Consider the following 27,582-nt stretch of genomic DNA (forward strand, 5'->3'; position numbering starts at 1 on the left):
CAGAAAGACAAGCTACGGGGATGCTCCCAAAGAACAGCTTCCAAAGAGAGAGCTTAGGCAAATATTTCCACTCCATGAACAGTAGCACCAATGCAAAGGGAGAGAAAATGACCATCTAGACACATATGGAAGGAGTGTATTTTAATTTAACTGAATCTATTCAAGTCTGCCCTAGAAACTAGGTCTATAGCTTATAGACCTATACATCTACTTAATGCTTTAAGAGTATTTTTGTGTGGGGGGACTTCCCTGGCGGTCCAGTGGTTAGGACCCCGTGTTTTCCACTGCAGGGGGCACAGGTTTGATCTCTGGTCGGAACTAAGATCCCACGTGCTGAGCGGCGAGGCCCCCCTGCCGCCCCAAAAGAGTTTTGTTTTGTTTTTTTAAATTTTAGTGCTCATTTATAGCTTTCAAATTCACTCGTGAACACAATTTCTCCTTTTAAAAGATTCGATTCCTATAACATACACTCAACAGGCCATTTATTGAGCTCCCGCTATTTGCCAAGGTTACTCTGGTCCGTCTACAGCGTTCTGTCTGACTCATAATTACCCTGCAAGAGTTGTCATCACTCCCATTTTCTGGATAAGAAAATGGAGGCTTGGAGGTTATACAACTCAGAGTGGTCTCGACTAAACTTCCACGCCACATGCATCTAGTTACAGCCTTTTCCTTCTGACAGTTATTAAACTCTCAGAGAATCTGTCTGTTATACTTAAAATGGCCCTTTGAAAACTGCTAGACACATAGAGGAAGCGGCACACGGGCTCAGGAAGGAAAGGGAACGGCAGCCCTGCGACATTTCAGCGAGTGAGTTGGGACAGGCCGCTCCCGGGAAGCAAGCGGGTCCTGAGGGCTCTGCAGATGCCACGCGCGGCCCCCAGGTCAGGGCTCCTGGAGCAGTTCTGCCTGCTTCCTGTGTAACCAACACGGACCAAGAGATTAACTCTTCATTGATTACCTTCGAATTCACTTTTCTGGGCCAAAGGCAGTCAAACAAAACAAGGCCTCCCTCCAACTCAAATGTTTACCGACTGAAGTTTCTGACAATCCGAATGGAAAAGCTCCCGGTCTTAGGAAGCAGAGGGACCGAATCTGGTGTCTCAAAGTCACTAAGTGATAAGAGCAAACACAGGCCATCAGGCGTTTAGCTGAAAGAAATTACAGGGACCCCGCAGCTAAGCAATCTGCCCAAATTCAGCAAGGGTAGCAGCAGGGAGCTGTGCAAAAGGTCATTTTCCATTTTTTGATTCAAGAAACTGTCCTAACTTCCTGAAGATCCTTCCACCCATCCATACTCACTGCCGTACTGTCCTGTTTTCATTCTTATCACCACCTGAAATTATCCTGTGTGTCACTTGTTTACGTGGTCACTGTCTGCCTACTCCCCACATGAGCCAGAACCTTCTTTCGGTGTCTTGCTGTATCTCAGAACCTCAGACGGCCCCTGGCCCAGGAAAGGGCTCAGAAGGAAGGAAGGAAGGAAGGAAGGAAGGAAGGAAGGAAGGAAGGGAGGGAGGAAAGAATGCAGGAAGAAAAGTGTTTATTGAGCACCTACTATATGTTCCTTACAATTGAATTCATTTCACCTGCCCAGCAGCTGGGATATTGTCAGTTCCATTTATACACATGGGGTCTGCGTCCCAGAATGCCTGGTGATCTTGGTCAAGGTAACTTAGCCCAAAGATCCTGGTCACCACTTACTGGCTTGTCCACTCCACTCCAGCCCAGGACTGGCCACTTACTTCCCAGGAATCTCACATGTTCCTCAACATGGTCTCTTGAAGTAAGCAGAATATACTTTTGCAGATGGAGGAGCTGAGGTTAAGTTTCTGTCCCAATGCCACTGAGCCGTGGAGCTAGACTCACTCCATGTGGCCAAGTCTGAGCTAAGTCCTCTTCTGCTCCAGAGGCCTCCCTGGTGCCTTGGGAGCACACTGCAGGGTCTCTCTGGAATGAGGGGGAATAACGTGGCCACCAGCCATTACGACTGGGGGCTGAATGACATTTGTGTTGCATTCATTACTCTATCTATCACCCTCAAGGCAGGTTTTCTCTCCTAGGGACCCAGAGAAACCAGAAAATAACCTCTTGGGTTGATAAACTGGTTTAAAGAGTTTAATTGGTAACAGTTAATTTTTTTTTTTAGTTTTAATTTTTAAACTTTTTCTAGTTAAAGTCTTCTTATAACTTAACGGTGGGTGATTCTGGAATGATTAAACACCCAAGTTGATTATTTGGGCTTTATAATCTGGCCAAATATTGGAGCAGCCTTTTCCAAACCAAGCTGGTCACTGCCCAAATGAAATCCACAAGACCCTTTTATGTAGGGAATTTCTTCAGAGGATAAGAGAGAACAAGTGTGGGCTTCCCTGGTGGCACAGTGGTTGAGAGTCCGCCTGCCGATGCAGGGGACACGGGTTCGTGCCCTGGTCCGGGAAGATCCCACATGCCGCGGAGTGGCTAGGCCCATGAGCCATGGCTGCTGAGCCTGCGCGTCTGGAGCCTGTGCTCCGCAACGGGAGAGGCCACAACAGTGAGAGGCCCGCGTACCGCAAAAGCAAAAAAACAGAAAGAGAGAGAGAGAGAGAACAAGTGAACAGACCACCTGTGCAGGGATTTCCCACACCCCACAAAGAAAGGCATTATAAAAAAAAAACCCTTAATTGAGATATAATTCACATACCATAAAGTTTATCTTGTTAAAGTGTACAGTTCAGGGCTTCCTCGGTGGCGCAGTGGTTGAGGGTCCGCCTGCCGATGCACGGGACACGGGTTCGTGCCCCGGTCCGGGAAGGTCCCACATGCCGCGGAGCGGCTGGGCCCGTGAGCCATGGCCGCTGAGCCTACGCATCTGGAGCCTGTGCTCCGCAACGGGAGAGGCCACAACAGTGAGAGGCCCGCGTATCGCAAGAAAAAAAAAGAATCTGCCTGCCAATGCAGGGGACACAGGTTCGAGCCCTGGTCCGGGAAGATCCGACATGCCATGCAGCAACTAAGCCCGTGCACCGCGACTACTGAGCCTGCGCCATAGAGCCCGCGAGCCACAACTACTGAAGCCCGTGTGCCTAGAGCCCACGCTCCGTAACAAGAGAAGTCACTGAAATGAGACGCCCACGCACTGCAACAAAGAGTAGCCCCTGCTCACAACTAGAGAAAGCCCGTGTGCAGCAATGAAGGCCCAACACAGCCAAAAAAAAAATAAAAATAAAGAAAGTGTACAGTTCAGTGGTGTTTGGCATATACACAAAGTTGTGCAACCATCACTACTATCTAATTCCAGAGCGTTTCCATCATCCCCCCAAAAAACCCATAAGCATTAGCAGTCTCTCCCCATCCCCCGGCCACTCCCAATCTACTTCTACGGATTTGCCTATTACGGACATTTCATATAAATGCAATCACGTGGCATTTCGTGTCTAGCTTCTTTTACTGAGCAAAATGACTCAAAGTTCATCTATATTATAACATGTTATTCCTTTTTATAGCTGAATAATATTCCATTGTATGGCTATATCACATTTTGTTTATTGATTCATCTCTTGATGGACGCCTGGGTCGTTTCTACTTTTTGACTATCTTGAATAGCACTGCTATAAACATTCACATGCAAGCCTTTGCGTGGACATGTTTTCAGTTCTTTTGGATATATACCTAGGAGTGGAAGTGCTGGGTCACAGGGTAATTCTGTGTTTAACATTTTGAGGAACTGCCAGAGAAAGGCAGTTCTTGAAATTTTTTTAAAATTCTGTACAGAAAATAAAATTAAAGTGTTAAGTAAAATTTTATCTGCCTGTTTGAGAAATGAATCTTGTAGAGCAGTACAGTTAACATTTTTTAAAATTGGAGTATAGTTGCTTTACAATGTCGTGTCAGTTTCTGCTGTACAACGAAGTGAATCAGCTATACCTATACATATATCCCCTCCCTCTTGGACCTCCCTCCCATCCCGCCCCACATCCCACCCCTCGGTCATCACAGAGTACTGAGCTGAGCTCCCTGTGCTATACAGCAGGTTCCCACTAGCTATCTACTTTACACATGGTAGTGCGTTTATGTCAATCCTAATCTCCCAGCTCATCCCACCCTCTCCTTCCCCCACTGTGTCTACATGGCCGTTCTCTACGTCTGTGTCTCTATTCCTGCCCTGCAAATACGTTCATCTGAACCATTTTTCTAGATTCCACACACATGCGCTAATATATATTTCAAAGATTCTGTTTTGTAAAGAAAAGATTCCTAAACTAATGCTATAAATATGGTCACCCAGCGTCCATGGTGCTCAAGGTGCACAGCTAAGTACACATGATGGATGGAGCCACAGCTCCGGCCTGCAGGCCTTTCCCCTTCCGAGGTGGGAGGAAGTCATTGTACCAGAGCTGCAGACTCAGCAGAGGGGCTGCGTCTAGATTCCTGGGTCCCCGATGTGAGTGGTCTGCGGGGCACTGGGGGTGTCCGTGTTCCTGGATGGTGTCCGCCTGCATCCCCCGGTCTTCAAGCTTACAGGCCTCCTCCCCACCACTACCCTTCCTGAAAGGCCCGTGTCCCTAGAGGCACGTCTGGTCTGCCCTTCTCTTTAAAAGTCACAATTTGTTAGGGCTTCCCTGGTGGTCCGACAGTTAAGACTCCGCACTCCCAACGCAGGGGTCCTGGGTTTGATCCCTGGTCTGGGAACTAAGATCCTACATACCGCAATTAAGCCGCGCACCACAACGAAGACCCAGCACAGCCTAAATAAATACATAAGACTTAAAAAGCAAGAAACCATGACTGTATTCCAATAAAACTTAAAAAAAAAAAAAGTCCTAGTTATGGTTTAAAAAAAAGTCACAATTTGTTGACAGTATAGAAGAACAGGAAGGAGACAATGAATGTCACCTGTACCCCTCCCCTACTCCCTACAGAAATAATATAAGGTTAGCATTTTGGTGATTAACCCTCCAGGCTTTGGGCTCTGTATGATTATGTGTATTTAATAAAGTGGGATTAAACTAGTAAAAAAGGTCACAATTTGTCAAATCAGTGCAGTGGGTCGTCAGTGAACGTATTCCCGTGTCCAGTGAGGCACCAGGAAGACTAAGCTCGCACTTCTAGTCTCCCATGTGCCTGAAGCCACACAGGCCCCCACAGTCTGTCCATTTCTTGAAAACAAGAGAAGAGCGAAGAATTCAGTCACTGCTCAACACGCAAGCATGTCCAGTTGTAGCGAAGAACGTCTGAACACTGTTTGATAGTTTAAAAAGCTTGGGGAGTCATTCGTGAGCTCGTTCAATCCTCACGCCAATTCCACGATGCAGCTGTAAGGGCCATCCTCACCTTGGCCACCTGACCGGCCTGGGACCCCTGCAGGGCCATGTGGGGCAAAGACACCCACCCTCACCCCAGGTTTCTCACCAATCCCCAGCCACGCCGTCTGGAGGCAGCCTGTGCAGGACGTGTCCATCTGAGTTGCAACTTTATTTTTAAGTGACGCTCTTTTTCCAGGCTGAGTCACTCCCTGCAGTGTCTATATAAAGGCTGTAGAGGCAGTGACTAAATGCATTTGGGCCCGGGCCACAACTATATTACTGCCCCCTCCTTCCCTCCCCCAGCCTGCTGACTCCTTTCTCACAGGGAGCGCAAAAGGAGCCACAAGGTTTGCAGCGTCTTTCCGTCCTTCTGTCCCCCTCACCTCCGCAGAAGGGGAGCAGCTGGCTCACGCGTGCTGGAGACGGACTGGGGGCACGTGACTTTTTATCTCACTCAGAAGCAGTCCATCCTGATCAATAAGAAAGTGACTGGGGACTTAAAGAAGGCGCCCTCGCTCTGCCCCCACCTGCCAGAGTTGGGGAGAAATCCACAAATCTAGTTCATTTCAGCCGTGGTGCAAGATTGCTTCCCGAGTTGTATGTCAAGACGACTCCTGACTATTCTATAACGGTTTCCTAAGAATGTAAAAATCAGAAAAACACTCCAGACAGAGACAGAGAGGGCAAATTAAGATTCTGGCGCTCAGGAAATGAACGCCCGCGAACAGGCGGTTATGTCAGCAGGAAAGAGAACGTTCCCTTCACGGAGCCAGGCCTGCTGACGCGGGAGGCGGGGCTGTGAGGCTGTGGGTGGTGCCAGGCCCAGGGCCACCTTCCCCATCGGGGATCGAGGGTGGTCAGGGAGCCGAGCCCTGGTCAGGGCAGGCACTGAGCTCTGTCTGTCACGACAGGAGCGAGAGATGGTGACGGAAGAAAGAGGCCACGTGCGTTTGCGCAGGAGAAATGTGGGAAACAGACCCAGGATGTGAGCCTGGTGGACCAGGTGTCACGAGGATTAACACTCAAGAGAGCAAGAAATGTTGAGGCAAAAATACATCAGGGGAAAAAAATGACCAAGGAGAGCTCCCGAATTGCAGCTGCGTTTTAAACCTCACGGAAGAGATGTGACCCCTTTCATAAGAAGCATAGATTAATCCAGCGAAGTCTGACAGTCAGGTGCCTAAGGCACATTCTGGGTTAGGAGCTGGACACTCTGCCAGGACAAAAATGAGGCCCAAAGATGGTGCTATGATAAAACTGCAGCATCTCCAGGCGGAGGTTTTCCTTTCCTCCTCCCCATAAAGGATGGTTCTTCTGTTGTTGAAAAGAAAGGCAACAAAACAAAAACCATCCCTTGTGCTCCATCTGGAAGCAAGTCTAATCTAACACTGAAGACCCTTCTTCTGATAGTTGAGCATCATATTCAAATAGCTGGAGCCGCTGAGCTGGGACAGCACCCCCTGCAAACCTCCCGTGACCTGACTCTGTGGGCCTGCACCACTCCAGATGCTCAGCCCATCGAGGAGGCAGCTAAAAGCACCAACTCAGGAGCCAGGCTGCCTGGTTTCAAGTCCCAGCCTGGCGAGTAGCAGCTGTGAGATGGTGGTCAAGACAAACGTTTGTCCCAGGAGCAAACTTAAAAGTTAATCAAACAGAAAACCAAGAAAAAAAGCAATTCCTAGGTAGAATCATGAAACCCTAGCGTTGCAGTTCCTATCTCCGTCCCCACCCGCCACGGGAAGTAACTCAGTTTCCAGGAGTAAGGAGCCGCGTGTGCCCTAGGAGGGTTCTGGGCAGGGCCCTCCACATCCCTGGTCCTCTAATCTGCCATTAGGTTTATCAACACTGAGGCATCAAAGGTAATCCCGCCCACACCCTGGCTCTCTGATCAAAGCAACAGAAAAGCAAAAGGCACAGGGTTTTGGCCTGCACTGAACCCACAGCTCTGGCTTCAAGAGCTTCAAGAAAGCTGCCGCCAGCCTAGCCATGCTCTTCACCAGCCTCGGGCAGGGAGGATGTGCCAGCCAGCGTGGAGGCACCTGCCCCTGCCGCCAGCCTGCAGGGCCCCTCATCAGCGGGGGTGGCCCAGCTCCTCTACCACCTCCCGGTCCCCAAAATCCAGCCCGGGGGCCGAAGTGCAGTGGCCTCTGCCCAGAGGTCAAGGCCTCAGCATTCATCTGTCACGCAGCCCCTTCCCCCATTTTTCATCCCCCCACCCCCCAGTCTGGGCACAACTAGGAGGAAGGTGAAGGGGGAGACACGTACAGAGCTCCCAGGGTGGTGCGCTGAGACCACTGAGACCACCAAAGCGTGCCCTGCAGCTGTGCATTAAGCCAGGGGCTGCTGGATGAGTTTCAGAGGGTCCAGGAGAAACTAAACTATGTGCAAACGTGTGCATTTCTCAGGGGGCAGGTCCTTCCCCAATGCTTCAAAGGTTGAGAACCAAGGCTTAAAAAGCAGCCCTGCTCACCTACAGTAAGAATCACTGTGACACACGCGGCTTGGAATTTACCAGCACTGATCTAAGAGTGCTTCTGGGGGAAAGTCTGCGTTCAGAAGATTCCAGAGACACTGTCCTATACTTAACATGCCTTATCAGGATGGTGTACTTGCTTGGTAAGAATATAAGGAACTTTTTAAGAACGGGAGTAGGATTTTATCCCCAGGGCCAAACCATCTGGCACGTGGAAGGAGCTCAAAAATACTTGTAAAATGATTACCTGTTGTTACACACCAACTTCTGGAACACTTTGGGTGAAAACAACCTATATTTGTTGTGGGTTGTTTTTTTTTTTTAAGTTCCTTGAACTGGCTTTGAGGAGCAGAAGACAACTGTATCTCATGTGTTTCGTAGTATGTTTTCCAAGTTAATGCTTGTTAACAAACACGTGCTAGACTCTCGGTGCTGGGCCTGTGTGGAGCTCTCCCTCCACCCCCCCCACACACACTACTCACTACACACATTACATACTACACACACTACATACCACACACACACACACACACACACACACACACAAACACTACACACACATAGCAACCCTGTGAGCTGGGCCCTGCCAATTACACTTTTTACAGATGATGAAACTGAGACCTTGGGAGGTTAAGTCACTTGCCCAATGACACCAGCCAGTAAGTCACCTGCAGCAATAAATACAAAGAGTGAAACAACCTAGAAACACCCCCCCCCGTCTTTTACGTTCAATTATCAATCATAAACTCAACAGGGAATGGATGTTTAGTCACAAAATTCAAATTTAAAACGTCTTCCTTCGAAAGGGACTCTTTTCTGAGTCAAAGAAAGGCCTGAAACTTCATATGCAGAGTAACTGCATCTCCTTCAGATTAACTACAATCTTGAGTTGAAAAGGACAGAAGCAAGACTATCAATTGACTAGGAATGTATTCATTAATGACGCAAAACTGAAACTGAAAGAACTGCATTCTAAACAAAAAGTCTTCAAGGCTCCGGCCTCCGCGGTGCCTCGTGTGCTCCTGGCTGGTGGGGTGGGCACTGACCCACCCCTGGACCCGGGCTTTCCCAGCTGCCCTTGGGCAGCACCAGTCCAGGAAAACACAAACTCCCTGTCGGCAGATGGCTTCACTCACCTCTGACTGCCCCCTGAAGCCTGAACCTGCCTAACAGACTTACTAGACACTCAACAGACTCCTTTCCCAGAACGAAGAGGGACATCAGGGTTTTCATCCAGAATCAACGCACTTGGTGTGACGCCAGCAAGACCAGTGGCACTGGCTCTGCCCTGCCAGCCCAGTCCTCACTCGGTTGACTGTGTGAGGCGTGAGGATGCTGGTCTGTGTCCACACCCAGAGATGCCCCCCGCCATCAACAAGCCAACTTTTTTTTTTTACCCCTGAGAACAAAGTTCTAAGCAAACTTCATCTTCACACGTCCAATTTCCAGAAGTGTTCCCTCGACAGTAAGTGTTAATCTGTCCTCAGTTGTTTAATAATCAGAAGAAATGACTGATGTCACAGACGGGTCACGCTCCTCTGGACTGAAGCTCCAAACAAGGTGATGACCCGATACCTGACCTGGGTCCCAGGCCCCACACTCGTCAGAGCCCCCAGACACCCCCATACCACAGGATCCCTAAGTACCGCCATCATGTACCCCAGAGGACCTCGCTGAAGCTACCCACCCCCACCTCCACTGCAGCCTTAAGAGGTTTCCAAATCTGCAGAAGGCGCCGGATGGCTGGCAGCATAGGTGAACCTGTCTTCTCTACAGGGTCTTGCCTCAAGTTCCCATGGGAACCCCACACCAAATTCAAGGATGGGTCCGGGATTGGGAAACGCAGGGGAGCCATCAGGGCAACAGCCGGTGAGCGGCTTCCCCCTTCCACGCGTCTTGGAAATGTGTGCCGCAGCGAGGCCTCCTGACTGTGACAGGAGGAGCCCGAGAGGGCACCAGCCCCGACCAGCTGGCAGAGCCAGGGACAAACAGGATGGCAACGTCCATCCCTTCCAGGCGGGGTTCTGCGTCCCCTTCTCCGTGGAAGACGGTGTGTAAAAACGTGCCCTGGCAAAACCTGCAGAGATATTTCCCAACCCACATCCTACAGCCCCGCCCCCCAAAAACAAAAAAAATCAAGAACACCGTATCCTGTAGCCCCCCCAAAACAATCAAAAAAAATCAAGAACAAACAAACAAACAAAACGTGCCCCGGAAAGCAATGCCCCAAATGGCTCTTCCCCACCAGGCTGCTCCTCCCCAAGCCTCTTCCACTTACTGGGATTAGGAGATAAAATGCAAAGTTTGAGGCTAGGTTTCATCAAGTAACTGGCTTGGGATTCAACACAGGCCATGGATGGGGGCCGGCGGCCAGTTCCTGCCCGACGAGCCCTGTTTAGACGTCAATGGAGGGACGGGGCCCGGTCCGCTGAGCCCGAGGGGGCTGGAGGGGACACGCCCTTCCCCGGCACCACCTTTAGCTGACAGGACCTTGGGACCCAAGAGGAACACCCAGGAATCCAGCTCTCTTCAGGCACTTCCTCACAGGACGAATTGTGTTCGCCTGCTGTTGTCTGGCGCCTCAGAAGCGTGACCTCGCCTCCGTTTTAGATTTCTCTACGGCCACCCCTGGACATATGGTCACCAAGGGAAGGACAGTGAGAACACAGGACAGCGGTGACAGCTAGTTGCTAGATCAGTGCTGAAGGTGGCTCGAGAGACACACCTGACCCGGGCCGGTCTAGTGAAACAAAGTCAAAGACAAGAGCGCGAGAAACCCCGCGGCGAGACCCTCCGGGAAGGTCTGCTCTGAGCAGCCCAAGAGGAGGAAGGTGGCCTGTCGCTCGACTGCCTTCTCTGATCCCGCCTTTGCTCATGACACGACGAGATGGAACGTGGAGACCAGCAGTCCACCCCCAACCCCAGCGGCACGGAGGACAGCAACCCCCAAGCCTGAATCACTCTGACCCGCGTGTCTGGTCCTGATACAACACGGAAGATCCACGTTTCAGGGCAGGGTGGGGTGGAGAGGGTAAGCAGTGAATCTAAAATTTAAAACTCAGGTGTGTCTGCCCCTACAGCCTTACTTCTTTCCACTGGACTACCACGATTTTTTCTCCTAAAATACTTATTCTGAAAATAGCGGGTTAATTACTTGTTTCCCCAAATGATTCACAGTAACACTCCCTTAAACAGCAAGCTCCTCTGGAGCACTTAAAATGGGTCCACTTTTAAGCAAATTCAATTCACACATCATTTTCCAGGACTATTATAAAAGTTAGAAGCATCCCTCCCAGAAAGCAGCTTTTCTTCCAGGCCTGTTCCTTTGTTCTCCATGGAAGAATCTGGAGGCCTGGCAGCCAGGGCTGAAGCTCTGAACACCCGCCACGCGCTCACACCTGAGTGGAGGGTGCAGGAGGCTGGGTACGAGCCCTTGGCACAAGCACCACTGTGGGTCCAACTGGCAGAAGCTCACGGAAAGCAATGCTCACGTCTGCTCAACTGTCTGTAAAACTCTCCTGTCTTTTTATTTCTTCTGAAGCCTTTGATATGGACTCAGGGAACAAGGGACCGAGAAAATAGGGCAGGAAAAGGCTGCCCCAGCCACTCTAAACACTGTCCTCTGAACACATACTTCCAAAAAAGAAAAATCAGGAGCTCACGAAGTGCACATTTCCAGTGCCCTTTAAAGCATATTTCAGGAAACACAGAGGCAAGTAAAAGGCCAGACCAGACTAAACGTCTGTTTCGCAAGAAGCGTCGGCACACTGCATCCTTGGATGCGTGCAGCCTGCAGGTGCCCCTCTGAGGCCCTGCCACCCGGCTCTGTCCCTGTACTCACGCTCCCTAAGGACCCGGGGTGAGGTCCTGCCTACAGACATGAGCACGCGGCATGGTGGGGCTGGGGTCCCGCCCCTGGCTCCCCAGCTGGTTCAGCGTCTGCATCTAGAATTCACTCGGGCTTTAATCTGGTCCCCAGCCCGCACAGGGGCTCGCTGTTGGGGCCAAGGGCAGCCGAAAGGAAGGAGCAGACGGCCCGTCTGCTAGGAATGAAGTGCTCACGACACAGCCTCCGAACGCGCGCTGGGACGGGAAGACGCCCCCTCTCCTGAGAGCCGGGGAGGGAGACGCCGCTGCTCACCTCTGGGGTGTTCTTCTTGAACTCTCGGCTCTGCTCGATGAGCCGCTTTCTCGACTGCTCGCTTTCATCCTGCCGGTTCGCCAATACTGTTGCGGTGGCATCGAGTTCCCTCTGCGGAGAGAAAGAAGAAGGGAAGGCGAGATTGTAATTGCACTTTGTACGGGAGGGGAGCACATTTGCACCTGACCAGGGCACCGGGTGGCGGGGCGGTGGGGGAGCCCGTGGCTCCAGGGATCACCACCTCGTGGCCCAGGAGGGGCTGGGGGCCAGCGGAAAGGGACCGGGGCACCACCAGGAGGCTCCCATCCGCCCCCGTGCGCTGACTGGCTTGAAAAAAACAAACCCGCTCGGCTTGACATGCTGGGTATCGACAGGCGCACACAAGTGACTGCTCCCATGACAGGACACGCAGATGCATTTTTCTTGGCTAAAACCAGAGTCAGGCCAGTGCCCAAACACCACCCCTCCCGGAGTCACTCGCTTCTGCTCTTCACGAGCGTCCTTCCTGCCACGTCTCTGGGCCCCAGTCCTGCTGCTTGACTCCGGGCTGCTCCCCGGGGCATCCTGTCTGACTCTCTGGGCCTGGCATCTTCTTCTATAGTCACATCTGATTTGCTTTCGTTCAACAGATACTTATTGTGGGCTTACTAGAGGCCAGACATCATGTTCAGGACCTGTTAGTTGTTTCCAAAAGGGACCTTAAGAGGTAAGTCCCAAGAATAAGGATCTCCAGCGCCGGGTCAACTTGGGAAGCGAGGCACCTGGGAACAGTGTTATCTCCCAACCCTTAGACTTGGCCCTGAGCCTCTGAGAACCAACAGGAGCGGGTGGGCCCCTGTCGCACACTACAAACCGGCACGCGGAGCGTCAGAGAACCTGGGTCCTAGCGTTGGAAGCTCTGGGAGGAGAAGCCAAGAGGCTCCATTTGAAACAAGCCTGCGGCAGATGGGCCCAGGAGGGTGGTGTCCTGGGCGGACAGCAGGAGTGCAAGGACACATTCCCGAAGCCACCGAGAGTCGCATTCTCGTGCTGGGTGGCTTTGGCTACTGAAGACACACACGGGCACATTCTGCTTAGGATGCGAGCGGCGGCTCCAAGTGGCTTCTCAGCGGTACAGCCCGTCGCCCCGAGGCCCAGCAGAGCTAAGGGAGGCGAGGAAACTCCAAGCTGAAGATCCATGCACAGACATCCAGGAAGCCAAGAGGCCTTCTACGCCCACCCTCCACCCACCCGGCTTCCTTTTTGGCGGAAGTAACCAAAGGCGTCTGCGAACCCTGCTGCTGAGCACTTCGTTCGTTCCGCTACAGGGTGGGCCGCTGCCAGACGGGGCGGCGGAGTGCTGGAACAAACATCTAGGGTGCTGTCAACTTGGAAATGGCAGAGAGTTTTTAAAGGGGTGGGGGGTTGGGGGGAGGAACAAGGGGGTGGGGGAGATGCCACCACACCGCACTCTCTCCCTCCTTCCGCGCTTCTGGCATTGCGGCAATTCTTGGGCAAGCAAGTCCAAAAGAATAACGTGGGCTCGGATTCAAGAACAGATGTCAAAGCTACTGCAGAAAAGAGGGAAACACTGCACATTTTGATAGACCACATTTGAAACACATCCCAGTCAAGTGAAGGCAGGGGGGGAAAAAAAGAGCAACTGAAACCAATGTGGCAGCGTGGGGATGGAGACAGAGGAGAGAGCAATCGCAGATAAGCAGAAGGCTTCTCAAAAATATAAACAATCTGGTAAGGAGGAGGACTTAGACATCTATATTTAAGCAGCAGCAGCAGAAGTTATAAAAGGAGATTTCAAGAAAGGGGGTAAAAAGCCAATATTGAAATACGACAAAAAAAGTAAAGTTGATGTTTGGTTCCAATCACACACAGATGCAGAAAACTTAGAGAAAAACAAAGAGCTTTCAGTGAAGACCCTACTTCCTGGGGCGGGGTGGGGGGGCGGCGGGGGAGGGGTCACTTAATCAGAGGGTGTCTGGTGACTTCTGCCGACGGGTGCTGGGTGCTGGAGGCACACGGCCGACGGCAGGGTCCCAGACCTAGTGGGAAGAACTCGGGGACCACGGGGGTAGCACTGCAGGAGATGTCCAAGAGCACACGGTCTGTGGGCCTCCCTGGGCCCCTCGGTCCCCCCACCTCTCACTCTGAGGTCTGTCCCAGCCCGGCATCAAGGGGTTCCGTGGGCAGATCCATCAGAAAGCCTGACTGCAGAGGGCTGAACCTGGCACAGGTCGCTTGATGGAAGGGAAACTGACCCACCCCTATCGCGGGGTAGCAGGGCCAGGGGGCCCGAGGTGACCTGCTACTGGCAGGCAGGGACCCAGGTGGCGGGGGGCCGCGGGGGGCATGCCACACCCCCTTCGCCATGTGTGCAGACATACGCAGGCCCGAGTGAGAAACCAACAGGGCTCTCCGAAGTGCACCGGGTGCCGCCACCCACCAAGCATGAGCCTCTGCCACGCTGGGTCTGGCTGCTCAGGTTCAAGGCTCACAGTCTCAGTCCTGGAGGACATCAAGGCTTTCTAAGGCTCTGGGGACAACACAAAGGCAGGAGATGGCTATGAAACATAAGCCTAATACTGTTTTATTATCTACCCAGCCAGTCTATCCTCCAAATGTCACATATAATGATCCGTTAACAAGGGAACTGAATGTTTCGGGGGAGTGGCAGTGGGGGTCTAAAATACAGAACCCTCAGCCCCCGAGTCACTGGTCACATGTAACAAGGAGCACAGAGAGGCCCCACATCTGAAAGGCATTAAAAATTCACACAGGGGATGTCCCTGGTGGGGCAGTGATTAAGAATCCGCCCGCCACGGGTTCGAGCCCTGGTCCGGGAAGATCCCACATGCCGCGGAGCAACTAAGCCCGTGCGCCACAACTACTGAGCCTGTGCTCTAGAGCCCTCGAGCAACAACTACTGAGCCCACGCACCTGGAGCCCGTGCTCTGCAACAAGAGAAGCCACCGCACCGCAACGAAGAGTAGCCCCCGCTCACCACAACTAGAGAAAGCCCACGCGCAGCAACGAAGACCCAACGCAGCCTAAATAAACAAATAAATAAATGAAATGTATTTAAAAACAAAGAACAAAAAAAAAACCAACCAAACAAAAAAAAGCGTAGAACCAACCTCAATGTCCAGCAATAGCACATAGTGTATCGGCATATCCACTCAAGAATTATTTTGCAAGAATGCAATCCTACATACACACAATATGAGATGGAATGATACTCAAGATATATTTAAGCAAAAAAAAGCAAAGTGCAAAACAATGCTACATTGTTTAAAAGAGTATCTATACACATGTTTGCATATGCTCTGCTTGTCTCTAGAAAGATGGAGAAACTTGAAACTGTGCTTGGCTCTGAGGAGGCCCGGGGGGGAGGGGACTTGCTCTCCAGGTATCTTTTGGCTATTCTGCTATGTATATGAATTACCTGATTGGAAAAGTCGCAATATATATTAATTTTATACATATTTAAAAACCGCTAATGTGAACAAAATGCACACGCATATAGTTACACGAACATATTTTACATGCTGCGTCCCCATATATGCGTGTGCGTGGTCTCCGTGTCCACCTGCCCAGGGACAGAGGCCTGGGATAGATGACCCCTGACTCACTCTGGTGATTCAAAAAGTGAGGCAAGTGCGTCCTTTGTCAAAACAACAGCTGTTTCTTGCACAACGTGCTGCACGCTGGCCAGTCTCAGGGCTTACAGACGAGTAGGAGGTGGCCGGTCACCGAAAACACCACTCAAGTCAAGCCCCAACCTTCCCAGGGAAGGGCAGAGGAGGGCGTCCTCTCTGAACTGTTCACAACTGTCCTCCTGCCGGAAACACCTGGCGACCAGGTCCCAGGTGACGGACACTGGTAGCAAACCCATGGGCTCTGAACAGGGGGCATTTCCAACTAGGCCGAAAGAGCTAGAAATGGTAACGACAAAGCATCTTGCAAGGACGGCACCTGGCTGCAGAAACTCTGGGGTTTTCTTTCAAAGTCGTCATGGGATGACTGATGTCAGGGGGTGACAAGGTCCAGGGAAAGACCTCTGGCTTTGGACACCTCACCCCATGAAACTGGGGAGCTGCCCCCAAGAGCTGTGGACGCTGCAATCCTGTTTTCCTCACTGGCTTTGATTTCTGCGATGCTTCCTCTCCATTTCTGACAGATCCTCAGAGGGCAGAGCTCCCAACACTGGAAGCTTCTCTCTGCCTGAACCCCAGCCTCTCAGCCGAGTATTAAAGGCTCACTAAACACACACACAAGTAAAAAGCGACCACGCAGCTGCCCATTTAAAAGGAACTTTGGGGGAAGTGTCTCCCAAAGAAAACAACGTGTCTCTTAATAAAGTCAACGATCAGTTTGGAACCCCTCGCCTTTAAAGTGAGTGGTTAGCTGTTGGTTTTAAACGTGTGTGTGTGTGTGTGTGTGTGCGTGTGTGTGTGTGCGCGCGCGTGTGTGTCTGCAATGCTGCCACAATTTCTGTGAGATCCTCACTCCCTGAGGCCCCCAGGCCAGGCCTGCTCTGGGCAGATGCACACAGGCCCTCTTTGGCCCCGGGGCCCCCTGGCTGGTGGGGAAAACACACCAGCCAACTGCATCAGAGATGAGAGTAAAGTATTGTCTTTTCACTGTCGCTAACTTTGACTCAAAGAGTTGGTTCATCTGAGGCTTCTTCAGGGCTTATCTGTCAACTAATTAACAGCAAATCATAAGAATTTAAAGTGGCTTTATTAGGGAAAATGCAGAGAGAGCACCTGTGCAGAAAGGGGAAGGCCAGCCATGGTTTCTGCATGAAGAAGGCCTTGGAACATTTTCTGTTTCGTTTCCTGCAACGGAATCGCTGGACAAATGGAAGCTACTCTGACTAGAAAGGGGTGAAAGGCCCAAGCCCACCCACCTGCCTCCTTCCATCACCCCCTCCCTGGCCTCCTACACGGAACATCTGGAGACCCTTAGAGAACCCTGGTTTGGATTCCAGGCCCCACCCCTTTTATAACCTGTGTGGTTTTGGGAGATAACTAAGGCAATGCGTGTCCACCTTGAGGCATGGTGAGCACTCCATCGAGGGGAGTTTTTGTCCCATCAGAGCCACACACTTGACCTCAGGCTAGAATGCATTCTGCCACCAGTATCCCCAACTCAGCCGGGGGGCTCCAGGGATGCACAGGTGAACTGGAAGTTGACCCTGACCTCCAGGTACCCACAGTCCAGCTGAGGAAACTAGGCAGGCATGGAAGAGCGACAAGACAGAGGGGACCAGGCTGGTGGAATGAAACCAGGCAGAGGTTAGATAAGGCAGGACACACTGCCAGCAAGAAGGGGCTCCAGGTTTTCGTGAAGGACGCCCATCTCCGCTGGGGCCTGTGTACAGGTCGGCCTGCGTCCGCCGGTCACCCTCCACCTCTTCCTCCTCGTCTTCCTCACCGAATCCCCAGTACAACTTCTGGTTGTGACTGGTGCTGTCAGAGACCATGAAAGGGGGCTTAGACGGAGCAGGACCCAGGTCAGGTCCCCCGGGGAGGCTGGCTTGGGCACAGAAGTGGTGAAAGGGCTGCTGAGAGGGGGCTGGGGCTAGAATGGACACACTGTGTTCAGTCAGAAGTCACGGACACTGACCAGGACACCCACTGTGAGCGTGCGCGCGCACACACACACACTGTGCTCATACACGAGATCGCTCTGGAAGGCTCCCCAGGTTCAAGATCCTGGTGCCATTCCTCATACTGGGGAGGAAAATGAATGGGCGGGGCCCGGGGGGGGGGGGTCCTTTCACTGTCTCCCCTTTTGTATCTTGTGGATTCTGTACACGTAAACGTAATGACCACTCCTAAAAAGTAAACATTTATCTTTTAAAATCTCATTTTTTCCCCTATAATGAGACGTGGGCTTTGAAGGACTGATAAGAGCCTATGAATGCCTCATTCCCAGCAGAGCCCTCACGTGGTCCTGCAGGAAGTGCGTTGTGTCCTGCTCCCGGGTGTGTGGACGGATGATGGTCTCTGTTTCAAGGAGAACCTTGCAGAATTCCCTAGGGAAACGTTAATGTTCTCACTTATTTTATAAGTTTAGGCAGGGAACCAAGTCTGACCCCGTATCTCCCAAGTGTTCCTTCAGACACTTAATTCTTACCCATCACTTTCCCACTCACAGTCTTTGATTCACCACCGGGCGATACAAGGATCTGAATTCCGGCTACAGTGTTCTGTCACGTGATGTCAGGCTGCGGGCCAGCGGTCAGCATCCCCACCCAGGAAGCCACAGTCCTACAGAATCAGATGGACCTGGACGCGGCCCAGGAGAATCTCAACAGAAGGCAGGCGGTGCAGGAAAGGGGAACAAACGGAGAAAAGCAGAGCAACCGAAGGCGGGATGGCAGGAGGTGCTGGCGTGTGTACAGGGGGCTGCAACAAGGGTCCCTCGATGCCAGACCAAGGCGCCCTTGCCCCCTCATGGGTGTGAATCGCCACACAGCTATAAGGTCACCAGGACACACACACGCACCCTGCAGGAAAGGGGGCTTGTCATCCCTGCTCAAAAGCCTTCAGGGGCTTCCCAGGGGGTCTGGGTGAGACCACCAGGGCCCACCAGGCCCCTCACTCACCTCAGGCCCTCAGCACAGGCTCTTCCCTCTGCTTGGAAGACTTTCCCTTCTCTCTCCCATGGAACCTGTCAGATCTCTGCTCAAACACCGCTTCCCCTGCCCCTCATGCCCCTCCCGCCCCAGAAGGTGTGCACCCGACTCCCTAAACTGTGCCTGTCTGCAATTCCGTACTGGCCTGGGTGCCTGTTTAACTCTGGGTGCCCCACAGGCTGTAAGCTCTGGGAAGAAGTGCTTTTGCCCACTTCACCTGGTGCTGGGGCACATCGTGGTCGGCCCTCCGTACCTGTGGGCACTGCATCCAGGGATCCAATCCACCAGGGGCTGAAAATATTCGAGGAAAAAAATTTCCAGAAAGTTCCCAAAAGCAAAACTAGAGTTCACCACAATCCCGCAACTATTTACACAGCATTTACATTGTGTAAGGTAGTATAAATAATCTAGAGAGGGTTTAAAGTATACGGGAGGGCGGACTTAGATTATACGCAAATACTATGCCATCTTATTTAAGGGACTTGAGCAAATCCCCATGGATACCGAGGGACTACTGTAGTCAGAATTTGCCAAAAGAAAGCGTAAGCTAAAAACAAAACAAAAAAAAAAAAACAAGGAAAAATGAAAAGAACCACAAAATAAACTAAATGCTCCAACAGAAGTTCAGAGTAAGTGCAAAAGGGTTCAAAGGAAGAGAGGTTACTTCTGCTTGGGGGAAAAAAATCAGAAACAGCTTCAAGAAAATAATAGCACCTTTGAGAGAATTCTGGGGTGGGCAAGGATGCACACCGGACAGAGGGACCAACAGAGGGAGAGGGCACAAATTTAAGAACTGCAGACAGCAAGGCTTCCAGTCGGAAAGAGAGAGGCTGCCAGAAAAAGGCCGGCCCAAGCACTGACCCTTGAATGAAAGAGAACAGTCTAGAACAGTTCAAGAGGCTGTGGAGGAAGGGGACAAGTTGACAGCGGCACCTTCTTGAAGGCAAGAAGGGATGAGGAGGGAGGGCAGGGGCGCCTGGAGGAGACCCACAGCCTCCTCCGGTTCAGCTTCAAAGGACCGTGGGTGGTTCCTTGGATGGTACCATTTTTCTAAGAATTAGGATCATCTGGCTACGAGGGGCTCATCTCTGCTGAAGGCGCCGGGGCAAGGTCTCCCTGCAGCCGAGGAAGCCACTGTCATCACAGCTCCACCGTGAGAACAGGAAACAGGAAAAACAGGGACAGGAAAAGTCCGTGCCAACAGTGCTTTGGGTAAAATAGGGAGCAGCAAAGCAGACGTGGAGGGCTCGCTGTTGCGGCTCCTCCCGGGCCTGTTGGCAGGGCCCGTGTCTGCTTCCCCAAGAGGGAGATACCAGGAGGAGGCCCTCAGGCAGGGAAAGCACAGCTCCTGGGGGCACCCAGCACAGAGCCCAGCACGCAGCAGGCGGGCAGCACATGCGGGCGTGCTGGGCGGACAGGAGGCGAGCTCTCTGGGTTAATCACACCCTGAGGTTCTCAGGGAACGTGCAAGGGACTGCCTACAGATGAAGTTTCTAGTTGTCTGGGGGCTTAATCAAAAACACCGTTTCAACCCTTGCGGAAACCTGCATGGTGTAGTTAGCTATCTTCTCCCTTCTTGGAGTTTAGAGTCGAATGAACAGAAGGTAACCTCTTGGCGGGGTCTCACAGAGGACAGTGGGGTTCCCTGTGCCCAGGGAAAGCAGAGAGAATGGCCAGGGACTAGGAACTGGGTGGGAGGGTGGGGAAGCTGGCAGGGCGGCGCAGAGGCCAGTCTGCATACAGACTCCCACCACCTTTTAGCTCTGGACCAAGCCAGCCCTCTAACCTAAAAGGGGAACGCTGATACACACAGAGCTGCTGTGAGGATTAAATAAGATGAAATGCCTGGTACGAGTGAGAACGTTAGAGCCCACCTGAAATAACGATCGTTTTCTCATGTTCCTTTAACTCTGAAGAAAAGGTTATTGTGTGTCAAGTATGTATCATACATCTAGTAGGTACTTGATATTTCTTGATTCTGGGAGATGACTTGGTATTAATTCCCAATCTAAGAAACTCAAGGGAAACAAGTCACTCCAGCATACGCTTACTGCCTGAGGCCTTCCCACCTAAGGGTGGGCTGACTTGATATTAATTCCCAATCTAAGAAACTCAAGGGAAACAAGTCACTCCAGCATACGCTTACTGCCTGAGGCCTTCCCACCTAAGGGTGGGCTGACTTGATATTAATTCCCAATCTAAGAAACTCAAGGGAAACAAGTCACTCCAGCATACGCTTACTGCCTGAGGCCTTCCCACCTAAGGGTGGGCTGACACAGAGGTGGGGGGCAGAGTTCTTACGTTTCCAAATAGAACTCTGATTTTGGATCGAGTGAATGCGTTACCTATTCAGAAACTAAAATTGAACAAAAATAAATAAATCATCCTAACAAAAGCTACGAGCCTTTCTGTGAATTCCTCGGCACAGAGAAATTTCAAGAGAGAACAAGATTTTGTTTCTTATTGTTTTTCACCCCGTCGGAAACCCACTACGCAGAGACAAAAATGCCAGATGTATCGAACCAGCATTGCTCTACATGTAATACTTGACAGACTCTCATTTAAAGAGTGAGATGTGAGAGACGGCATCTCAGTGATGCATAATGAAACACAGGCGATCAGAGGCCTGGGTCGCTGTGGCCCGGGACCGGTGCAGGGAGAGGGAAGGACGCCTTTTAACCCTAACTAACAGGATTCTGTTACTAATCGAAACGAATGAAACTGCTGTCGTCTGCCCGGCTCTGAACTACAACAGTGTCTGTTGCGTAAGATGCATTCTTTACTCTTCTTTGGCCACATGGCAAAGCAAAACGAAATTCTGCCTTGGCAGCCTCAGCCTTTCAGACACACACAGCTCCAAATGGCGGGAGTGCTCTCTCCCTCTCTGATCTTAAACTTCTCCAAGGAGCCCAAAAGCCTTTCGTGCCCCACCCCAAGGTGCCACTAGGGTTGGTCCTTGCTGTCTGGTTGTCTCTTTTTCCTGGGCTATCACCTTCTCCCCAGGCCGTCTTGTTCCTGGGTGAGTCTCTTTTCTTCTGCTTGTCGCCCAGGTCACAGCCTCTGCCATCCCCTCCTGAGGTGGCCGCTGTCACTCCCCGTCCCGTGGGCCTCAGCCCACTTGGGGAAGAGGCAGCCACAGGAGCTTGGCTAATCCCACGTCACAGATGAGGAGACCAAGGCCGGGCGCGGACGCGACGTACTTGCTAACAAATGCCCAGGGAAGAGGCCCTTGACTCCGTGTCTTTTTCTCAATCTTCTTATGCTTACTATACATTATGAGACAAATTCCAAAACGAAGTGGAATCTTGTTAAAATGTGAAATGTCCATGAAGGCTGATCTGGTTGCGGGGTGGGGGAGATCTTTGGCTAAAGCGTTCATTTCCCTGCCGAGCTCAGTGCAACTGGCCCACTGGTCTGGCTGCAGGACAGGAGACGGACGTCAGAGAGAACAGATCCGCCTAAACTCCCGGATTCACAATGGAGAGAGAGAGACTCGAGAGATCTCCAGTGGGCTGAGCTGCCAACCAATGAATTGGAACCAGGGACCAATTAGTGGAGTGAAGCGGACGAATGGGGAAGGCATCCTCCAAAACAGTGGCCACTAGCCACGCGTGAATCGAAATTAAATTACAAATTCCTCAGTCGCAGTAGCCGCACGTTGAGGGCTACTGACAACTGTATTCAATGGCACAGACACAGACCGTTCCATCAATGTGGGAAGTTCTGCTGGACAGCGACAGTCTAGAAGGACTCCCCAGGTTCTGAGGGTAACATCATTAACTGCTACAAAGCAGAGACTGCTGCCCCATTTCACAAACTGAGTAAACTGATGATCAGATGACCGGGCTTTGCCCAACTCACACCACGAAGTGGTTGGAAATGAGATCTGAATCCAGCTCTGGGTAACTAACTCCATGCAAGCCGAAGCTCCTTGAGGTAAACCCCAGCAGTGCCTCTTTCCCAAGCTCCGGCTTAACGCACTTGACTTTCTCTAGGAAACAGGAGGCAAGGCCATGGGCTAAAAATGAGGCAGGAGCAGGAAAAACGTGTTTTAATCTCAAAAATAATTATGCCACTGCCAAAAGGAGTGATTCCAATCTCATCTACGCTGGTAAATGTTTTCCTCCTGAAGTATTTGTTTCAGAAATAAGCCTTTAATTTGAATACTTTAAGAGCCAAAATTTCTGTCTGTTGAAAATATTTATTTCTATTGTTTGGCAGGAATCAATTTGTTAGGGCACCAGCCACTCTGGCAAAGGTTCCCTTCCACTTCTCTGGGAAAACACTTGGCGGCAAAGCCATCCACCGTCCTGCAGCTCACTCGCTCTCTGCCGGGGCTGCCCCGGCCACAAACATCTGCCGGCGCAGACGCAGGCTGTGAATCAAACCCAGTGTGTGTGCAAGGAGAGACGCGCTTTGGGGGTTACTAGGAATACATAGCTGGGCTCAGTGGGCAATCAGCTGAAAGTGATTTCCAGGAGCAGAGGACATTTTCTTTAATTATTCTGAAGGTGGTAGAAGACCTGGGGCCCAATATCAGGTGATTTTTCACATAGCCCCGTCTCTCCCACCGTTAGTGAAGTCTAGGAAGCAAGCAGCAGAGTTTCAGGAAGAGCCCGCTCCATCCTGCCTACAAGAATCTGGACAGGCCACCAGGATGCCCTGAGCCTTGGTTTCCGCATCTGTAAGATATGCCACCTACCCTGGCTCGAAGGGTTGTTGGAAAACTGCATGACATAAAGAATAAGAAAAACCCTTGCAAGTTAAAGAACTTCCACAGAAATGGTAGTTCTTCTTATCTCCTGCGAGGATAAAGTATCCTACAATTTCCTCACTTAGCTCCCTTTTTTATACACTACGGGGGTGGAGGGGGGCTTAAGAGACAGAGCATGAAAGTTAAAAGCTATCACAGTTACAGGTGAAGTGCTAATAACTTCATTTTGGAACTGTCAGGCTTGGTTTTTTTTAAATCACAGCCGTGGCTTGCACTAGCACTCTACCTGTAGCTGTGTTCCCTTCTCACATTTTAATTAGCAAATAAGAACTCCAGAAAGCTCTCAGAATGTTTTCGCCTGGAGTTTGTAAGCAAAGGTTGAAAGCTGCCAAGTGGCTCCCGGGGGAAACCAACCCCCTAACAGACACCTACCAACGACGCTGAGCAGGTTCATCTGAACAGCTCATTTCAGGCCAAGAGATGCCACCTCTGAGCCAGCTTTGATTTCAGTTTTGCGTTAATTTTCAAGCGAGCAAGGTTTACAACATCCTGCCACTGGCTGGATGGCAATGGAGAACCGCTGCCCGCCAGACAGCCCGGCACAGTGACACTCGTGTGGCAAAGTGAATGTCGCACGTGATTCCTTCACGCTCTCCTGGCACCAGGGCTGCTGGCCGCTATCAGGGAACCGGGGTGCTGGGCAGCAACAGGTGACATCACGTGAGGGCTCCCAGTGCCGAGAGCAGCGGTGTGATCTTAAAGGGGCCGTTTCAATCCTCAAAGAGTTCCACCTCTGGCTATGCTAGAGGGACACCCGGGAAGAAAAAAAGGGCTGCTCCGGGAGCTGCCTGGAAGTACTGTTCCAGTCTGCCCACTCCACCCTGTCCGGGGAGCTTTCTAAGAAAAAGCTGGAGGGGCACTTCATTTATTTTAATATTTATTTATTTGGTTGCATCAGGTCTTAGTTGCGGCTTGCCAGCTCCTTAGTTGCTGCACATGGGCTCCTTAGTTGTGGCATGCATGTGGGATCTAGTTCCCTGACCAGGGATCGAACCCGGGCCCCCTGCACTGGGAGCGCAGAGTCCTATCCACTGCGCCACCAGGGAAGTCCCTGGAGGGGCACTTTAACTCAGACTTTATCGAGCCAGCTACAGAGCTATTGTTAACTCTCTAAACTCACGTGAAAGGATGAGGACACACAATTGACCAGCACAATTACGGCAAACTATTACTGACTCTGGAATGGGTTCAGATACTCGCATCCAGAGCCCTCAGCCAGTGCAAGCTGTTGCCCGGTGTGGACAGGTGACCCACGGCCTCCTGAGCGCCCCACGAGGGCTGGGGGTGGGGGGAGGTTGTGTGTGTGCACATAGAAGGGGGGCTAGTTCTTGAGGCAGAAAACCAATGCCAATTACAAAGCGTTCCCAACCTCTCTGTGACCCCTCCAAGTTCAGGGTCTCATCACCTGTTTTCCCCTAACTCTGGGTGTTATTTCTTAACTACACAGACACCCAGAAGAGTTCTGAGCTCAGTAAAATGACGCCACTTGTTTTGGCCCAGGAATGACATTTCCCTATACCCTCTGTTCTTGGTTTTCTGTGTGATTTCTTGAGGAGCAGCGGGGAGGAGGTGGTCCTGATCTGCTCTGGGGTCAAAAGGCAGCTCCCAGTAGAGTGTGATTTATAAAAGGACACCTCTCACCCCGTGGCCTCCTCGGCAATATCAGTCAGAGGCGGGGACCCCAGGGCGCTGCCCACGCAGCATCCGAAGCAATGCTGGCCAAGCGGCCTTCGTCACACTCTCTGGCTCTTCCTCTGACCACATCATCCCATCACAGGCAGGAAGCCGCAGGCAGTACTGTACAAGCAGCAGCCACTGTCTTCTATGCCAGCAAACACTTGATCCTGCCAGGCTAACGTAAACATAAAGGAAATATTGCCATAGATCCGAAATGAGAATCAAACTCGTCAATCATCAAAAACAAAAGCAATCAGTCGTGTCCCGCATCCTCTACTTCCTAATCCTGGAACGCACAGCCATATATTGATCCTGTCAAGATTTTCAGCAAGAACTGAGACAAAAGAGGATTTCCTGCTTTACTCCTAGCTATAGAACTCCATCCCTAAGTGTCCGCTCAACGGGTCTCACTGGATTTCTAGACACCTGTATTATGCTAAAGAAACTGCACATAATCGCCACTAGCAAAGGCTTGTTATGCACGGCTGCAGCAGGAAGCCCTGAACTGGGGAGGTCCAATGAATCATGGACTAACCATGAAGACTCCGCTTGCATCCCAAAGACTCTCAGAAGAAAGGATGTGACTGGTTTCAGAGACGGTGGGATCAAGCGTGCACACCTGTGTGAAACGAGGGCCAAAGGCAACCAAAAGCTTCCCTCCCCTAGAACAGCCATTCGGCCCAAGTGCCCCAGGACGCTGCTCCCCTCCTATCCGGCCCCTTAGTCAACTCATCCGTCCAGCAGGGGCATTCCCGAGCTCCTCCTGGAAGGACAAGACAGGGCACAAAAGGGCAACAAACCACACCAGTGCTCAGAGCTTACAACCAAGGCAGACAGCCAGACGCTGTGAGGCGGGACATGCCAGGAGTGGTTCTGAGACAGCTGGGAGTTGATAGCGAAGATCGGGGAAGACTTGGGACTTCCCTGGCGGTCCAGTGGTTAACACTCCATGCTTCCAACTGCAGGGGGCACGGGTTCAATCCCTGCTCGCGGAACTAAGATCCCACATGCCCTGCAGCGCGGCCAAAAAATTTTTGAAAAGCAAACAAAAACAAATACGAAAACAAAAGATCGCGGAAGACTTCATAGGAAAGGTTAGCAGGGGACGGCCCCAAAGGATGGGTGTGATTTCACTGAGGGGGGGAGCTGGGAGGATTCCAGAAGGCAAAGAATGGGCGGAGAGACATGATTAAAAACCCTGCAGCTACAGTTTATCAACTCATGCTCTACGCCCCTTGTCATTTTTCATGGCCACGGTGATCCTACAACAGCCATCACTCCTGTTCCACCAATGAGCGAGGATACCGACATTCAGAGGTGAAGGGGACCTGACCGAGATCACACATTTACGGAGGGAGACGTAAAAGGCCATGTTTTCTGCACCTAACGCTGCTCCCTCCGCTACAGAAGGACGCTCTTGGAAGCGCACCAGGCTTGGGGCTGACGTGGGGACGGTGGGCTCTGGGGGCACAAAGGGGGACACCCTGGGGTTCCTGCCTCTTCTAAAGCTCTGTGATGACGTCCTAACGGTGGAACTGGTGACACGGTTCTTCAAATCCCCCAGCCTCCCTTTTCTGTCGTCCGCCCCCCTCCCCTACCCCGGGGATGGGGGCAGTTCCCTCAGCTTACTGGTGAAAGAAACAAGACAGTGGGGTCTCGAGACCAGAGCTACTTGTTATTTGCGGGGTCACTAAGGCAGGCAGGAAGTGGATCTAGGGACAGCGCGGGGGCGCCTCATCGGAGCCCTGAACGTGCATCTGACTCTGTGCTGAACCCACGTGTGGCTGACTCCAGGCTACTGTGCTTTAGAAAGATCACGCTGGCGGCGACGGGGAGAACGGATTTGAGCGAGGAGAGGCTGAGAGCTGGTCACGCGGTTCAGAAAAGCAGCCACGGGGCGAGGGAGTTTGCCACCCCGTAAAATCTGCTGTGAGATCAAGAAAAAGGAGAGGAACCAGAAACGTCTCTAAAAGAATCCTGAATTGGCTTCAGTCAATTAAGTAATACAGGAAGCCGCCGCAAGAAGGGAAAATAGGATATACTAAAATGGAATTACAAGCCTGGCACTGAAAGGTGGTGGGGACTCTCTCCACCCCGGCTGCTGCCAGCTTCTGCCCCCGTCCCCCCTGATTTACATGCTCACGGGGGTCCCAGAGCCAATCGGCAGCGGACCTGTCAAATCTGACTGCTGGAATAAAAATGGAAAGGCCGAGTGGCAGCCGTAACATGGAATTTCCTTGTTTTTATTAGTTTAAGGCTCTTAAAGAGTAACTTTTACATTGGGGAAAACTTTTCAAATATGTACTACTTGCAACGTAGATCCAGTTACCTCTCACATGTTTTCAATCATTCTGCTTGCCAATTCTACTAGTTATCAAAAGACATTTGTGGTTTAAAGCAGGGGAACGGGCTTCCCCCTCCCGGCACATCTGCCCTTCCCGCGGTGACCTCACCCTGCTGGATCCCGAGCCCGGCCGGCTGCCAGAGGCCTGATGGGGCAGACAGGGGCGCGCTACTGGGTCCCACAGCTGGAGGATGGTGTGACGGATTATTCGGCAGCTCTGGCACTACAGGGACACCTGGGTGTGG

The 27,582-nt window shown here is 51.6% G+C and overlaps 1 protein-coding gene across 6 annotated transcripts in view; it reads right to left on the reverse strand.

Moving 5' to 3' along the window:
• Positions 1–27,582, reverse strand: part of CUX1 (cut like homeobox 1) — a 375,241-nt gene that overhangs the window by 283,359 nt on the left and 64,300 nt on the right. For all 6 annotated transcript variants that reach the window (XM_060125030.1, XM_060125029.1, XM_060125028.1 and 3 more), the window contains exon 2: positions 11,903–12,013. In XM_060125030.1, coding sequence (XP_059981013.1) covers positions 11,903–12,013 — 111 coding nt within the window. The remainder of the gene's footprint in view (positions 1–11,902; positions 12,014–27,582) is intronic.

This window comes from Lagenorhynchus albirostris, chromosome 15 (assembly GCF_949774975.1).
Source record: "Lagenorhynchus albirostris chromosome 15, mLagAlb1.1, whole genome shotgun sequence".
Classification (NCBI taxonomy): Eukaryota; Metazoa; Chordata; class Mammalia; order Artiodactyla; family Delphinidae; genus Lagenorhynchus; species Lagenorhynchus albirostris.